Source organism: Kogia breviceps, chromosome 19, assembly GCF_026419965.1.
Source record: "Kogia breviceps isolate mKogBre1 chromosome 19, mKogBre1 haplotype 1, whole genome shotgun sequence".
Lineage (NCBI taxonomy): Eukaryota > Metazoa > Chordata > Mammalia > Artiodactyla > Physeteridae > Kogia > Kogia breviceps.
Window position 1 is genome coordinate 52636334 of NC_081328.1, and position 17584 is coordinate 52653917.

At 43.0% G+C, this 17584-nt stretch overlaps 2 protein-coding genes across 9 annotated transcripts in view; one reads left to right on the forward strand and one right to left on the reverse strand.

The window, feature by feature from the left end:
• Window positions 1-17105, forward strand: VCF1 (VCP nuclear cofactor family member 1). Of its 3 annotated transcripts, XM_067020596.1 has the most exons (4): window positions 56-319; window positions 4639-4738; window positions 7862-7951; window positions 14659-17105. In XM_067020596.1, the coding sequence occupies exons 1-4, from the start codon at window positions 99-101 to the stop codon at window positions 14896-14898; spliced, it is 651 nt and encodes a 216-aa protein (XP_066876697.1). In that variant the 5' UTR covers window positions 56-98; the 3' UTR covers window positions 14899-17105. The 3 variants fall into 3 exon arrangements, with proteins under 3 accessions (XP_058905007.1, XP_066876698.1, XP_066876697.1); XM_059049024.2 differs by lacking the exon at window positions 7862-7951 and having other exon boundaries at window positions 1-319; XM_067020597.1 differs by lacking the exon at window positions 7862-7951 and having other exon boundaries at window positions 55-319; window positions 4721-4738.
• Window positions 15907-17584, reverse strand: part of COG1 (component of oligomeric golgi complex 1) — a 13570-nt gene continuing 11892 nt past the window's right edge. For 2 of the 6 annotated variants that reach the window (XM_059049008.2, XM_067020580.1), the window contains exons 12-15: window positions 17346-17455; window positions 17187-17265; window positions 16701-16735; window positions 15907-16106 (exon numbers count right to left, since the gene is read on the reverse strand). In XM_059049008.2, coding sequence (XP_058904991.1) covers window positions 16721-16735; window positions 17187-17265; window positions 17346-17455 — 204 coding nt within the window. In that variant the 3' untranslated portion in view covers window positions 15907-16106; window positions 16701-16720. Of the gene's footprint in view, window positions 16107-16700; window positions 16739-17186; window positions 17266-17345; window positions 17456-17584 lie in introns of all 6 variants that reach the window. The other 4 variants (XM_059049010.2, XM_067020581.1, XM_059049007.2 and 1 more) reach the window with 2 other exon arrangements.

The following is a 17584-nucleotide window of genomic DNA, read 5'->3' on the forward strand; positions in this document are numbered from 1 at the left end:
CCGAGCCCGCCTCTTCCTGTGGGCGGGGTTACTGGTCGGCGCGGCCGGGGTCGCGCCACTGCGCAGCCGCGGGTGGGCGGTACCACGGCGGCTGCGACATGGGGGGGCGCGGAGCAGACGCCGGAAGTAGAGGTGGTACGGGTCCCACAGAGGGGTACTCACCGCCGGCCGCTTCCACCGGAGCCGCGGTGAGAGCCAAGGCCCGAGGGTGTGGGCGTGGCGGCCGCCGGAACACAACACCCTCTGTTCTCTCTCTTCGCGGAGCGGCGCCGCGTCGCTCGCCTCCATCAGCTAACATGAGCGAGCGCCTCCGCCCCAGGTGAGACCGCAGGGGACCCTCTTCCTTTCCAGCCACTCGCCGGTTGTTGTGTCTTGGAGGTTGGAGCCGAGGGGGCGCGTGACGCGGGGTCCGAGCAACCGTGGGCCTGGCAGGTCTCCATCTGGGTGCTTTGCAGTCCGGGGGAGGAGGGGAGAGGGATGCGCGGGTGATCGGATACCTGGTCCCTGGGGGCGCTGAACGAGTGACTCCCCAGGGCCCAGGTTTCTCTCGACCCCATCTTTCCCCCCCATATTTCCCTATTTGGAATGAAGTCTGATCGGTCCCGGAAGAGAGACGGTGGCCCTAAAGCTTCCCTGTCCTAAATTTAGGAGGGTAGGGGGATGGGAGGAATGTCTGATCTTCGAGAGGAGCCCCTAGGGCGTCTGTGAGAGGACGGGGCGGGGAGCTGGTCTCCCCAAGGTCAGAAAGAAGGCTTGGGCTTAACCCCGCAGCAGGAAAGGGTTAGGTTAGACCGAAGAACTTGTGTCCTGGGCGGTTGTGAACACAGAAGGGCCGAGGACCAAAGTGGCTTGTGGATTCTCTCTCGGCTGTAGCGTTAAGAACAGGCAGGATTCTAAGCTGTTTGGATGCGGAGCCGTTTGACTTGGAAGGCGGGAGGTAGGGTTGTATCGTGATGCACTACTTTTTCCCCGAGCCTAGGCCCGGGTCATAATTCAGGAGGTGTTACGACTCCTTGACACGGACTGAGGACAGTCCGGACCAAGCTGGGATTTTTCTTTTTCTTTTTCCCCTTATTTCCCCCTGTAAACAGGTGGGGAGGAGAAAGTTGGGATTATACCCCAGAATGAAGAGGATCGGCTTTATTCGAAATTAGAAAAATCCCTCATCGTGGAGTTTGAACTGAAAACTGTAGATCAGCAAGTTCAGTCTTTCATATTTGTGAAGAGGAAAGAGATTTAGAGAGCTCAGTGGGTCTTCCTAGGTTCACTGCTCTTTTCCTTTATTCTGTAAAATCTCAATGAGGCTTAAGTGAATGAGATAGGATTGCCTTGGTAGATTATGCTGGATCTTTTCTTGTCTTTCTGTGTTTCCATTGGCTTTGAATGTAATTGATAGTCTTTCCACAAGGACCCTACTCTGGAGCATGGTAAATTCATAGCATTGAGATTCTCGTAAGCAGCCTGAAGTTATTTGGGCCAATAGCGAAAATCTAGGGTTATCCAAACTTCTGCATGTTGACTTGGGTCATGCAGTGAATGGGGCATAAAGCCTCTACTTGTATATTAAAGAAGAGTGGACCAAATTTGAAATTAGGGTCCAGGTGTACCAACTTGCTACTGGAATTAGTCACAGGATCCTTAGGTACAGTAAGCCTGATCTAACTGCCGTTTTTTTCCTTCCCAAACCTAGTTTGTACTTCCAGTAGTCCCTTGGGATGTCTCACATATCTGAAAAAGTCGAAATATTTCTTAGCAAAATATTTCTTTTATTCTGTGCTATAAACCGGTAATCTGAATGTATTTATACTAGTAACAGATTCCTTTTATCTAGTTCACACAATCTCAACATGGTAATTTCTTTACTATAAAAGAAGTCATTTGATTTGGCAGGGGTTTCTCTGCACCCGTGCGTCGTGGAGTGTGATGGACCAGCTCCAGCTGTCTTAGCGTCTCCAAGTCAGTTCTGCTCTCTGGATCTGTTTCCTCAATTTTAAGATGAAGGGTTGGTCTAAGACGGTGGTTTTTCAAACTGCAAGAGGGGTGGGTTTGTGGGAGGGAGGCTTCTACTTTGAAACAGATCCTTTATCTCTTATGGAAACGGAGGGATTTTTGGGGGGGTTTTTTGGTAGGACGAAAGAGTTCTGTTACTTTTTAAAAATTGAAAACCACTAGTCTCCGTACTCTAGGATTTCTTCTATTCTTGGTCTCTAGGAGATGACAGGAAGATTGGAGAGAAATGAAATGAGGAAAAGTGATGTATTTCTGCCATCCTTAGAAGTAACAGGTGCTAAACAATAATCTATAACTAGATGGCTACGGAGAATGTAGTCAGTTATAGGGTGGCTGCTCAAATTATAACCTGGTCTATGGCATTAATGTTAAAAGTTACAGTCTGACTGTGTGGATAGGGTTAAGCATGAAGCTGTAGTTTTGACAACTATTAATGATGTTGTTGAAAGAGAAATGTTTCAAGGGTGAAATCTGCCAAGAGCTTATTAGAAAAAGGAGAATGAAGAACAGGTAGGGCTCATCCTTAATCTAGTGCCATGCAAAGAGGAGGACTCCCAGGAGGCCAAAGAGATGATTCTGGTACCTGGAGAAATCAACTGATTATGAGGCAGGGATATTTCATGAGACTTTCCCGGAGTTTAATTGAAATCTTCAAAACCAGCCTATCCTCTTGACATTCATAGTCTTGTCGCTAGAAAGATGTATCTTATCCCCCATTATCAAAGAGGAAATTGGAGAGTTTTGGTCATGCTCATGAGTTTGGTTAGAGTGACTCAGCTGCCCAGGCACAATCAGCTGTTGGCATACTGATAAAGGAGTAGTTTGGGGACCAAGACGCTGTTGTTTGAGGAGTTTCTCTTTGCGCATCAGCGGGCCTTCCATCAGACAGTGCTCTGTAAGTGGTCATATTAGAACGAACGTAGCAATTTCTTGGTTCAACTAGCACATCCATTTAATGATAATTAAACCCCGATATTTATCTAGTTTTTAACCTCCAGTATTTCAGGATAAGATCTAATCCCCTGAGAGAAAGATAAGGAGATCTTATTTTATAAACAACTGAGTCTTAGATGAGGTAAGTGGTGTAGCCCTCTGCAGGTTGGTTAATGCTTTATCAGAACTGCACACCCATTATTTATCATTCCAAGCCTAAACTGGATCCATACTCGTTCATTAATAATGTTAGATGTAGGGCTTCCCTGGTGGCGCAGTGGTTGAGAGTCCGCCTGCCGATGTAGGGGACGCGGCTTCGTGCCCCGGTCCGGGAGGATCCCATGTGCCGCGGAGCGGCTGGGCCCGTGAGCCGTGGCCGCTGGGCCTGCGCGTCCGGAGCCTGTGCTCCGCAACGGGAGAGGCCAGAACAGTGAGAGGCCCGCGTACCGCAAAAAAAAAAAAAAAGTGAGATGTATTCACAAGTACAGAGGATTGAGCTCGGGGTGATAACTTAAATTTTCTCCGATGTCCAGACCTCAACTCAGAGCCTTAGGGTTAAGGGCCTACCACAGTAAGCCACCCTACTCACATAGAAAGTATAACTGTATAGAAGATACTGTATGTTCAAATTCAGTACTTTCCAAAAAGTTCTTTTACCCTCTAGCTATAGAAACGTGAACGCTGAAGAGTTTTCATTATAATAGATTGTGCTGCTTTGTATAAATTGGCCTCGAGCCAGCATTAATCTTAATTTAAATTAACAAATATATCTCGTGGCTACTGTATTGGACAACACAGTTCCATGTAATTTGACTTAAAATTATACCTCCTTTAATTTATTTCTCATTTCTAACTGGGGTTTGGAAGTCCTGATAGCACTTGATTCTTGCATAGAAAACATACAAATTTTGTCTTTCTTGTACATCTCAGAACACTTGACTGAGAAATATGTGTGATTTTTCTTGTAACCTGGACATTTTAAGTGGCTGGTGCTACAATCTCACAGTAACAACCTGGTGAAGTAACTTCTGGTAATACCAGGTGGTGTAGCCAGCATAATCAAGTTAATGTGTCCAAGAGCAGCCTTTCCAGTGATTGTCCAGAAAAATAATTTAATATGTTAGAGGGCAGAGAGGCTTTGTGTTAATGTGATAATTGGGGAAAAATCAGGGATGAAAGAAAATGACAGATTAGAGGCTACCAGAACCTCGAATGCTCTTCCTGTGTAGCACCGTTTTTATCAGGATTTTAAGTGTAAATAGGCGAAGGCAGTCACTCCTGTCTTAGATGTCGTCGTGTTGTCGTAAGGACAGGAGTAAAATTAGGTAACTTGGAATTGTAACTTCAGGAAGTGTAGGAAAAGATCACATTAATTAGGTGGAGTTTGAGAGCTTAGTCATTAATGTCTTCCTGATCTTATTTGTTCCCAGCAGGCATTTCAAATTGTCAAGCGTTTTTTTAGAAATGAGTTTTACTAATTTAAGCTCGACCATACTGTTGCTCTTTTATATTTTTGTTCTTCGTGCCTGGCGACGGTGTGCTTTTAACTTTTTTTACCTATTGGGATATCGTACGATGATTTATCTCTTTTCAGGCAACAGGGCCAATTTATATGTTGTCATGGTTTACAGTTTGAAGTGTCCAGAAGGTCAATTGTTGAATTTTTTTTTTTTTCTCCTTGTGATTTAATTTCAGGAAAAGGAGAAGGAATGGCAGTGAAGAAGACCACCATCTCCCCCCACAGACCAAAAGGAGTAGTAGAAACCCTGTCTTTCACGATTCCTGGGACACAGAGGTAGGAAGTATGGTCCAGAGTATCTGCTGTTTTCATTGCTTGAGTTAAATAACCCAGTTACTTCCGTGTAATGAAAATTTTTTTGAATAAAGAGAAGTGATCTTATTTGATTGCAGTGTTTTTAACCTGTTTTGTTTTTTTGAGTCATGGCCTTTTTGAGGAAGCCACACACCCTCTCCCCAGCAAAACAGCCTATGTCTGCACATAGTCATACATACACACACCCCAGAATTTGTATGTTAAAAGTTTCATGGACCTTTGAAAACCCATCTTTGAACCCCTATTTGGTATTTCAGAAGCCAGCTTATTGTCTAATCGTTTCTAAACATTAATTGTCCTTAAGACAAGTATATTTTGCTGCTGCCACGTCTCTTACAGATAAGCTTTCCATGTTTTTAAGAGAAACCGTACAAGCATTCGGAATATATAATGTATGTGTATGCGAAGTCCTATTTTTAATTGTGTTTATGTTTTCATTATGTTGTTCTGAAAAGAACACCTGTGGGAAGCAGAGTGGAGTGGGGGGAGAGGGGAAAGGGGAAAGTTCAAACTTTGGTTTGAACTTTGGTTTCCTGGGTGCTTCAGTATGCCTCCTGTGCACTTGAGCACCTGGTCTGCAGTGGGGCAAGGAAGCTGACACTGAAGGGATGCTGCTATTAAATTATGCACCTGAAGATTTGACCCTTAACAGGTGTCACCCTAAGACAGAAACTCCTCAGTGGCAAAGATTCCTAAGCCCTAGCCTCATCACTTAAAGCAGAATTCCATAGATCACAGTTCTTCCACAGCCAAAGTAATTTGTACTTTAATTAGTTCTCAGTAATAGGATTTGACCTATATCCAGTCTTTACCAGAAATCCAAAGTAATTCCCTCAGGGAGAACAAAATCAGTAACTGTCATGTAGGTAATACTCATTCAGGAGCAGTTGATGCACCAGTGCAGACTAGATCCTTTTACATGGAGACTTAAATTTCTGTAGCTTTTATCCCCCCTATTAAATCTTCCTATCACCTTTTTTTTTTTCCCTTCAGGTTTTTTTTTTTTTTTCTCCCTTAAGATTAACAGAAAAGTAATTGAGCTTTTGGTTAAACTAGGGAATCTCTTTTTTCTTTGGAAGAAAACCAAAGATTAGAGGCTGCCATGAACATCTAATTATAAAACTAACAGAATTGAGTCTTCATTATTCTTTTGAGTTATAATACTATTCATTAAAGAGAGTATGTGGTGATTACTTTCACGGTATCACCCTGAATATTTCTTTACTTGTGTCTGTATGTCAGTCCTGCTATATGATGTTTGCGTTAGTTCAAAGGTACAGTAGATCTTTTTTGTATTGATCTTTTTTCCCTATATCTACAATTTTGATGTTTGAGAACAGGAGTATAAATTGTCATTTTTAAAAAAATCAAACATTTCTGATCCCTTATTTTGAGTAATACTCCTCAGTATTATAGTTTTGGTTTGTTTTAATTGCTGTTTGTAGAGAATGACCTTCACTCCCTAATACCTTTCTTCTTCTTACAGAAGAAAACAGTGTATTGTTATTCAACCTGTGGGTTCACTTGTCTGGTTCTTACTTGTCCAAAGAAATTCAGTGGTTAAACCACTCTGTAATCATTAGTGTGAAGGATGGACTGGATTGCCCTTGTAATAAGTAACAGTCAATGCAGGTACTTTTTTTTTTTTTTTTTTTTTTTTTTTTTTTTTTTTTTTGTGGTACGCGGGCCTCTCACTGTTGTGGCCTCTCCCGTTGTGGAGCACAGGCTCTGGACGCACAGGCTCAGCAGCCATGGCTCACGGGCCCAGCCGCTGCGCGGCATGTGGGATCCTCCCGGACCGGGGCACGAACCCATGTCCCCTGCATCGGCAGGCGGACTCTCAACCACTGCGCCACCAGGGAAGCCCCTGCAGGTACTTTTTACCTGTCATGGTAATCTGAACTCACCAGTAGATCCCTCATGGGTGGTCACGACCCTCTGACACTTCGTTTCAGCACATTTACTGGCATCTGGTGCTGTCGAGTAATGAGTCTTTTTTTTTTTAATTAATTTTTATTGGAGTATAGTTCACTTACACTGTTGTGTTAGTTTCTGCTATACAGCAGAGTGATTCAGTTGTACATACACATATATCCACTTTTTAAAAATTCTGTTCCCAGATAGGTCATTAGAGTATTGGGTAGAGTTCCCTATGCTATACAGTAGATTCTTATTAGTTATATCCCTTTTACATATAGTAGTGTGTTTATGTCAACCCCAGTCTCCCAGTTTATCCCTCCCCCTCCCAAGTAATGAGTCTGAGTGAACCCAGGGAGAACTAGAGCAACAAAAGGCAGGGGAAAACTTTAAAACGGAAAGTTAAGTACTGAATAATTGAATCGTGAGCACTGGAGTAGATCATTATGTTTATAGCATAAAAATATCCAGTTTAGGGACATTTGGCTGCTTGTTGACAATTGTGTACAAAGGGGGAAATAATAAAACATGTCATTACTAGTGGATCCTTAATTTTATTAATTTACATGACAAAGTGTATTGTTAATGAAAACGGTATCTTTTAATTCGAAGGTAGGGCCAACGGGTAAGTTTCCTTAAGAGACTAAGTTAAGCCATTTCCTGTGTCTATTTATTTATTTAATTATTATTATTTTAAAATTTATTTTATTTATTTATTTTTGGCTGTGTTGGGTCTTTGTTGCTGTGCATGGGCTTTCTCTAGTTGTGGTGAGCGAGGGCCACTCTTTGTTGTGGTGCGTGGGCTTCTCATTGCAGGGGCTTGTCTTGTTGCGGAGCACGGGCTCTAGGCGCACGGGCCTTAGTAGTTGCAGCACGCAGGCTCAGTAGTTGTGGCTCGCGGGCTGTAGAGCGCGGGCTCAGTAGTTGTGGCGCACGGGCTTAGCGGCTCCGCGGCATGTGGGATCTTCCCGGACCAGGGCTCGAACCCGTGTCCCCTGCGTTGGCAGGCGGGTTCTTAACCACTGCGCCACCAGGGAAGCCCCTCCTGTGTTTTTCTTGAGATACTTAAGTTTAGAATTTTTTTCTTGTAAGATAAAGAACTTTCATTTGGAAGTTTGTTTTCATTGTAAGAGAGATTTAAAACTCTTATTTATAATTAATTTCCAGAACTCACCTTTTCCTCCTAAATGTGATAACATTGGCAAGTACTGGGAAATAAGACACGAGGTGTTTGAATTGTTTCGAACTGTGCCACAAGTAAGTCATGTTTATCTGTAAAATGGAGATAGTATGGGCCTCTTTTTTTCCTAGGTTCTAGGAAGCTGAAGAATGTGAACTGAAGAATGTGAACCGACTTGCCAGATTAGTTATGTAAAGAGAAACTTTGAATCTACTTGTACATTTTCTTCCTGTTAGTTTGGTGGTTGTTATGATCTCTGCTTTTCAGATGGAAAAGTTGGGGCACGGAACAATCAAGTCCCTTTGCCCAAAGATACAGAGCTGGTGAGAGGCAGCCTGGGGCGCCCCAGAGTCTGAGCGTGAGTGTGGCTCCTGCCCACGGGGTGCGCTGCCTCCCAGAAGACAGCTCAGACGCTCTGATGGGCTTTGCTACATATACCCAGGGCTACTAGGTTCTAGACTTCTCTTGAATCATAGGAACAGAAGAATAATTTTCCTCCCTGTATCTTTTAGCTGGAAAATATTTTTCTGAGTAAATGCTATGACATGGTATTAGCTAGAAAGCAGTCTTAGATTTCTAGCTACAAAAAGTAAGGAAATTGGGGTCTAGTGGTATTTTTCAAAACTCAAATCTGTGTTTGCATTGAAGATCTTGAATTTTAACTCCAGTGACTTAGATTTAATGCCTTGTGAGCCTTAGGATACTGGTTTTTAAATTGAGATATAATTTACAGGTATAGGAATAAAAAAGTTCTTTGAAAGGCATTCTAGATGATTCCTGGTAGTTAATGTCTAAGGCAGGTTCGTTTTTCCTCTGGTGAGCAAGGAGTGAAGTGATGTGTCACTCTGCATCTTCCTGTTGGGTCCTTTACAAAGGTAGCTCCATTCCCTGACCTCAGACAGTTATTGGATGGGTAAAAACTAGCTAGATTTAACTTATTTAAATCCATTTTCTTAGGCTGGCCATTTTGGTTTGAATCGTAGCTTCTCTTATAGGAATAATGCTCTTTATTTTCAGCTTGAATATCTTTATCTACAAATGACATTAGACACTTCCAGTAAATCTGGCTTCTGGTATGCAGGTATATGCCTTATAAGAAGTACTGCTACCTGAGTGAACAAAAACAGTACCTTTTTAAAATACAAAGACCCCAACTTTTTAAAAATACCTTTAACTTAACCAAGACCGTTTTGATGTTTTAGATCACTATGAAGTAACAGCAAGTAGAGAGGGAGAAAATGTGGAAATAAAACAGAGGTGGCTTAATTGGAACAGCCTCTGTCTTTTTTCTTGTCCCTACTAGAAGGGAAAATCTTTGATGGCATAACTCTAAAATCCCAAGGGTATTCTTAGTTGGAGTGTAGAGGCATGACAGACAGATGAAAACATTACAGAACCAGGGGAATCCATGTATCATTAAAATTAAGATTCTATAAATCCGTTTGTTTTAACTGATAAGAATTGGCAGTATGTTAGGTGGTTTTTTTTTCTAAGCACTGGATTTAGATGACCCTGGGAATATTTGGCATAATTTTTAAAGAAGGTATTTTAACACTCTCTGTTCTTGTTCATTGCCATCATTAATCTGTCCTAGTTAGTAGGACCAGCCTAAGGGACAGAACTGTTTTGGCAGATTCTGGGGTAAGGTGTTAAGGTTGTGTGTTTAAAACCCTGTAGCAAATTAACTCTGAAATTAACTTCTCAAAAGATCCATTCAAATGCAGGAACAGTCCTTTCAAAAGTTAACCTCATTTGTAGTGTCCATCTTTAGAAACTGTGCTCACACTTCAAGTCCTTGAGATATTTGTAGTATGTTGCATCAACTCACTGCAAGAAAAGCTACCCCAAGCAGGTTCATATTGAACCTGAAAGGTATCTGTTTAGTAATGAGAATACATACATGTTTTTAGGCAGAAACTTCAAACAGATGATGTGGTCCAATTTTATCTTGTAAGGATATGTCATTTACTCATTGACACAGAAAAGTGACCACCTATATTTTCTTCCCTTGCATATTTAGAAAGTGGTTTTAATTAGCCCACTGAATGCATATGGAGTCTTATGGTCTCACTGGTATTAGCAGACCTGGAGCTCTCTTAAATCACTGGGCACTTTGGAAGCACAGAGTTTTACATTAGAAGCTCTGATAGACTTGGCTAGACTCATCCCTTGCACTTAATTCAGATTCTGCAGTGGCCTTAGGATGAACTTCATTCTGACTCCAGGGATGGAGTGTAATACAATGTAATACGATGAGCAAGATTTCTTTTTTCCTTTGAGGCTCACGTAAATTTAAAAGCACCACTGGATGGGGAGATGGATGTGAGGGGAAGCTGGGGCTTGAAAGAAAACAAAATATGCTGTTGATCTGCTTTCTAACTAACAGAAAGCATCCAGCTCTAGGTAATAAATATACACCGTATACTCTGGCTTTCTTTTTATGAAGCAGAGACTCAGTAACAATCCCACCTGGGGGACTTTCTAAAGGTTATTAGTAGAAAGTGTCTTTAGAGCTATTTTGTTTCTACCATGGGTGTAAATGGGCTCTCTCTTAAACTGACTTCACACCCTGAGAAAATAAAATTCAGGGCAGGCCTAGCTGAGGGGTCAGGAGCTCTTTACCTCTGCTGTATGATTTGAGCCCTTTGGACTAAGAAAATGAACTTCAACTTGTCTGCCCTCTGCTCCATGATTTATATATGTTCTTTCTGCTAAAGACAGTGCGTGTTCTTCTGCCTTTATCTGCTCTACCTTCTCTCAAGGCTCCTGAAAGCTCTTTCTGATACTTCTCCCTTCTCTTCATCTCTGCCCACCAAGCAATCTGATACAGGGAAGCACCACTAAGCAGAGGAAATACAATTTTTTCCCTGTCTCGAGTTTTTTGGTTTTATAAGACAGAACGATTTACTTTTCATACATCTTAAGGCTCTGATAGAGACTTAAAATTTGGTTTTATGCTTTTAGGGTTAAAAGGAAATAATGGTCTTTCCTTTATCCCGCAAAGTTAGACCACTTTGATGGCTGACAGCGTTAAGACCCATTTCAGTAACTTTCAAACTTTTTGACCCGGTCCCACAGAAATGCCGTATTTTGTTACCCAGTACATACCAGATATACTTGTGCGTCACCGAAGAGAAGTTTCGCAGAACAATTACCCTTAGCACGTCGCACTGCTTGCTTTTATTCTGCTGGTGGCTGCTTGTCCGTCTGTAGACGGTGAGATGGTCCCTAAAGCCCCTCGATGATGCCAAGACCCGTCTGAGTAGGATGAAAATAGGAACCAGTGCACCTTTAAAAGAGATGTATTGTTCTTACCTTTAAAGACAGTAGGGTGTAATGTTTTATATGTATTAAAATAATGTGTAAAGCGCATTCACCCAGATTCCCAGGTTCTGTATAGGTTCTCTCTTCTTAGTCTAAAAGCATCATCGGCCTGCTGTCTGCTAGTCAGCTGAAGCAGTTTAGGGGTTCTTAAGCTGTCACGGGAGGCAAACAGCCTTCCTAAAATCTTACTGACAGTGTCAATGTTTCCTTTAAGTCTCAGTCTTGAAGTTACGAGTGACTGGAGACCTTACTCTCTTTTGTAGTAGCACTCTTTAGTTCTTTTACTCATGACTGTATTTTGCCCTCAAAAGAAGTATTTTTTGTAGAAGCTATAGAAAATAGAGTTTTTTTAAAAAGTAGGAGGTCCAAATTCTAAATATTTTGGCATGTATATCCTTCCAGAATATTTTTGGTGTACATATATGTATACATTAAAGAAAACATTTTAAAAACCAGAGGACCTACTATACGTTGTTTTGTAACCTATAAAAAAGATGTTAAAGATCTTCTACCTTGGTGTATGTACGTTTCTTATCCTCACTGTTACCAGCAGAATAGAATTTCATCGTTATGGATTATAATTCATGTATTACACTTTATATACATATACCATAGTTTAATCAGTTTCCTTTTTTTTTTTTTTTTTTTTTTTTTTTTTGCTGTACGCGGTGGGCCTCTCCCGTTGTGGAGCGCAGGCTCCGGACACACAGGTTTGGTGGCCACGGCCCATGGGCCTAGCTGCTCCGTGGCAGCTAGGAGGCTCCGGGATCCTCCCGGACTGGGGCATAAACCCGCATCCCCTGCATCGGCAGGCGGACTCTCAACCACTGCGCCACCAGGGAAGCCCTTCCCTATTTTTATTTTTTAAATTATTTTTTAAAATAAATAAATATATTTATTTATTTATTTTACTTTTGGCTGTGTTGGGTCTTTGTTGCTGTGCGTGGGCTTTCTCTAGTTGCGGCGAGCGGGGGCTACTGTTCTTGTGGTGCGCGGGCTTCTCACTGCGGTGGTTTCTCTTGTTGTGGAGCATGGGCTCTAGGCACACAGGCTCAGTAGTTGTGGTGCGTGGGCTCAGTTGTTGTGGCACACGGGCTTAGTTGCTCTGTGTCATGTGGGATCTTCTCAGACCAGGGATCGAACCCGTGTCCCCTGCATTGGCAGGTGGATTCTTAACCACTGCGCCACCAGGGAAGTCCCACTTTCCCTGTTTTTAGACATTTAGGTTGTTTCCCATTTTTAGCTATTATAAACAGGGCCACACTAAACATTTTTATACGTGTCTTTAAAAATCTGAGTTACAAGATACTTAAAATGGACTAGAAATTGCAGGTGTATGTGTCTCCCTCTCTTTGCTTTTTAACAGTTATTGTACAGCAATCTTTTTTAACCTGTTTATTTTAGAGAATTTTTATCTTTTCTCAGAATAGTGTCACCTTTGCTGTTACAGTGTGAAATAAATATAATTTGAGATGGAAACTTGACTTACTAGAAACTGATTCTAGTTCTTGCCTTAATTTTCAGACAGTACCTGTAACGAGAAACAGTAAAGAAAACAGGCTAAGAGGAGACAGAGTGCTCTGTGCGGTGGGCCTCTTGCCCAGTGTACTGGCCCGCTTGCCACAGAGTAACGGCCTCGCCGGCTGTGCCAGCGGCAGTTCTAGCTGATTCTGCGTGAGGTTAGGGGAGACTTTTACGGAAAACAACTTTTGTTTTTGAATTGGCTTTCACTTAAGTCTTTAAGTAAATGTAATTGCTGCTGCTGTTAACCCTGCCATCTGACCTTATTCAGCCCATTATAATGCTTTCATCAATTTTTTTTTTTAAAGAAGACAGATAGGTTGTCTCCTACTACCTGCGGGCAGTGGGCTAAGTGACCTGTTAAGTGTAAGTGCCTCCAAATGACCTATGGACCATGATAATTCTTGGTTTATAAGACTGGATGCCTTTCGTGAACATTGCTTTCTTTGCCATTTTAGATAAGTTTATTTATGTATATACTGTTAGGTATAACTTTTGATCAAAAAATGGATAGAACTAGTATTTTAAAAATCACTTTTAAAATATCTATCTGGAAACAACATTTTATTTATACATTTACTTTCATAATGAAAATAGATAATAACCACATTGCAAAAAGTTGCAGTAAAGGGTAGAAAAAATCACCAACTATAATCCCTCCATTTTAACCTAACTGCTATGATCTGTTTCTTGCCAGTCTTTTTCCTTACATGTAGATTTCACACGGTCGTAAGCAGGCATTTCAAAAGCAGTGTTTGTGTATAAGGGAATATAAATTTAGAAGTATCAAAGGGTAAAATTTTAAAAAGTTATACACCAGCTCATTAACCTCTAGAATTCTAAATGTCTCATGCATTGATTCCTTCCAGCACAGTATTGTGTTGAGTTGTAAATAGAGAAGTGTGCTGTTAATCAAGTTATTGGGGTTGCCATTTGTTAGAAATAGTCAAATACTGTAATTGGGAAAAGGATCCATCCTTACCATTGCCTTCCCTTTGAAGATCCTAGCATTGGAAGGAAGGAGATTTCTGAGCGTGACTCTCACCAGGGAACTCTGAGTAGCTTCTTCAAGATGACTAAGACACCAAGTAACATTAGGGATATTAAACAGAAAATTAGGCACATGTGTGCACGTGTGCACATGCATACACATATGGAACTGCAAAAATGCTAATATAACTCTGCAAGAAGTATATTCAAGTCTTTCAGGGTAGTACAAACTACTAGATATAACATAAGCTACAAGGATATACTACTGTTCAACACAGGGAGTACAGCCAATATTTTATAATAACTATAAATGAGATGTAACCTTTAGAAATTGTGAATCAGTATATTGCACACCTGTAACTTACATTGTACGGCAACTATACTTCAATTAAAAAAAACAGTCTTTCAGGGTGTGTGCTCTGCCTTCAGAGAACACAGTTTTGTGCCCATGAGGAGATAACCACAGAGTTGCCACAATTTCCACTTGTGCCCAGAAGCCACCTTACTTGTTATGAGGACACCTGTTTCATACCCTGTACCAATGACTGATGCTTCCCTTTGGAGGCCGAGAACTCCCTTCTGTGATTATTGGAAATGACCGGAACGCGTGGTAAAAGCAAGCAGGGAAGACGCGTAAAGGAATTAAGATGTAGTGGAAGGCATTTGCGGTCGGAGGGCCCGTGCTGGAGTCCGGACCCTGCCTCTTCCTGGGGGCGGGTGTTGGGTCATCACCCCACTCGACTTCGCGGGGTAGCAGTGAGGACGGAACGAGATATCTTAGTGAATATGCTTTGTAAACTCTAAAATCCAGTGTATGTTTTCATGCTGGTCCTCCTCAAACTGAATAGGTAAAACAGCCCTAAAGAGGGTATTGAAGTTAAACCCCCATTAAGCTCCTAGGACCCCGAACAGCCTAACCGTGATGCCGTGTCTTTTTCCCCCGTTCCAGTCTTCAGGCAGTGACAGTGGCGGCAGCAGCGGCGGCAGCAGCAGCAGCATCAACAGCCCGGACCGGGCCAGCGGGCCAGAGAGCGGATCAAGCCATCCCACCGCCCGGTCCAGCCCCCGCGGCCCACAGCCCGCGCCCGCGCCCTCCGCGCTGTGCCAAAGCCCGTACTTCCACATCAACCAGACCCTGAAGGAGGCCCACTTTCACAGCCTGCAGCACCGAGGGCGGCCTCCCACATGATGTGCCGGCACTTTCTTGCCTTCTGTGAAGGGACCGCGCTGCGCAGATTTGATATTTCAACTTAGCGATGTTTTAAAAAAATTGCACAAAAAGATGCCTGTTGGCTTTTCAGTCTATATTTGAAATAACAGGTTAACAGGCCGTTGTTTACTTGTGGTTTTGCTGCACTATTGCGATTTCAAAGGGGCTTTGAAGCAGTTTTTTATAGGATTCTTTTGAGGGTGGGTATCAAATCCAGGGCAAGTCAACAGTAGGAGGAAATCTCATCTGCGTGTTGAATCCATAGTTTGTCCAAGTCAGACTGATTTCCAGATCTGTCACTTAGAAATTCTACTTTCTGTAAAAAGGCCTTTTCATTTTGCAGGATCTTCAATTTTTTAAATTCAATAAACTAGTAAAGAGTATCTACTTTCCATGAAAAAAACCTGTTTTTTTCCCAAAACATAGAAAGCTTGATTCAGTCTTGCACTGAAATTAATTGCCATACTACCTCTTAGTATGTAGATGTCCTGTTGAAAGTACTCTGTCCTCTGTGACAGAACCACCAGATTGCAGTCAGACTGTATGATAAAGTCAGCACCCGCCCTGATAACCGTCCTCTCTCTTTGTTATATATTTGTATTTCCAGAGAGGTCTCTCAGACCCTTGGATCCCCAGATAAACTTGTTACTGTTATTCCTCCAGAGCCTACATCTCAGACTTAGAAAACAATGCTCAGTTCGGACAGTCAAGGAATACGTAAATGACTTTGTCTTATTCACAGACTTGTCCAGCAGCAGCTTGTGTGTGCTCTCTGATAATTCCGCCTTGTAGTGTCAAGAATTAGGGCGCCGGTGAAGGCTGACAGTGTAAACTCTCTGAACTGGTGTCTGAAGTCACAAGTGTGAAACTATTGGACAAGGATTCACTTTATGCTTAAAAGTAACCCCCAACGGGAACCAGGGGGCCCCATTCCACTACGGCAACTGGAAAGACTGGTGTGGCTTAGGAACAAATGAGCAGAGGCACTTCTAGAAGAAATAATGCAGGAGTATTTATTTAGAGAGACGGACTGTCCCGTGTCACTTGGTCATACTAGAGAGCCACCCAAGTTTGAACAGTGAGGGCGCAGACGAGTCTTCCTCCTCGGTGCCAAGCTGTCTGAACAAGGAGCCAGCGTGCGTCGGCTCATCTGCTCGGGAGAGTGCCGGGGGGACAGCAGCCTGCCGCTGTACGTAGAGGAAAGTGCCTTAGCGTCCGCTGGACCCCCGGCCTGCTCGCCCTCCACTCCGCTTGGGGTCCACACGGCACACACAGCAGATCTGAGAAGCACGGACAGCTCTAGAGGGGACTCTGCTCTTAGGAAGGAGTCCTTTCCTTGGGAAAGGACACGGGCAGAGCGAGATTTTAGTACGTGACGGAAGTACAAGCTGAAGCTGAGGCTGTAGGAAGAGGGTGAACGCGCACCTTCCCTCCGTGGTTTGTTCCTCTCGTGTGGGTGGGGCTGAAAGGTCCGTTACTTGAAGCAGAAATGGAGCGTTGTGAGGGAAAGGTACAGCACAGGCCTGGGCTTACGGAGTGGGAGGCTTGTGCAGAAACTTTTTTGTTTTTTCTTTTTTTCTTTTACTACCATCTCCCCAAGTTTTAAAACCAGATGTTTGACGGAGGATTTTGGATCTTACTGGGTTTGATGGCAGGGAATGTGGAAAGGATACCTGGCGAATATTTTGTCTAATCAGAAAGCAAACAAGGATTAAATGCTGGAAGGAGGCAAGCTGTTGGAGCTCTCAGACACATGCGCACACAACACACTTCAGAAATACCCAGGAGGACTCCCGCAGGCTTAACGGATGGCAGCCTACTGAAACAAAACGTGTGTTAACAAGAACATGTAAACTTGAGAAAGCACATTTCCTTGTACTTCCCACCCGACTAAAAGAAATGAGAGGTGAAGCCATCACTGGAACAAAGCAATTGTTTTTCCAAATAAGTACAGTCATAGAGCAGGGGTTAGCAGTTAACACTCTTACCCTATTAAACACAAGAAGTACTCTCCATCCCGTCCTGCATATTTGCTACAGCCCTGGCAGCCTGAGATACATTTCTGTTATGAGGCTACTTGATAGTGTCAGTGGGCATCTCTTAAAACCTCTTATTAGCTCAAGCTAGTAACACCGTGTACTTCTATATTGCGCCGCCATTAAAAGCAGCACTAGTGCATCCTGTCATTTGGTTCTTTATTGGTTATTTAAAGGGGAGCCGATCGGGTGGTTTGGTGGGAGGCGGGGCCTCTCGTTCTCCGCACTAACCTGGGCTCCGGGCTCGACGCCTCTGCCGGCTGATCTGGCCTTTCGAGTGCTGGTCATGCTCAGGGGAAGAAGTCCAAACCTCCAAGACGAGATGAGGGCATTTCAGTGGAAGGACCAGGAAGCGCTGGGGCCCCAGCAGGAAGCACTCAGAATCATTACCTGATCTGACTGGATGCTAGTGGCAGTATGTTATGGGCTTCCTGGGAGTTGAACGTACTGCTCCGGGGGGTGAACTGATTCTCTGTACCCATCACCAATCCAAAGAGAACCTGCCAGACAAGAGACGGAAGCACAGTAACAGGCTGGGTGTTGTACTGTCCGCTGAAAAGAAAATTCTGTCAATCACTACTTTGTTTCTAACCATCCTTTTGGGGAAATGCTCTTTTGAGTGTGTTAAT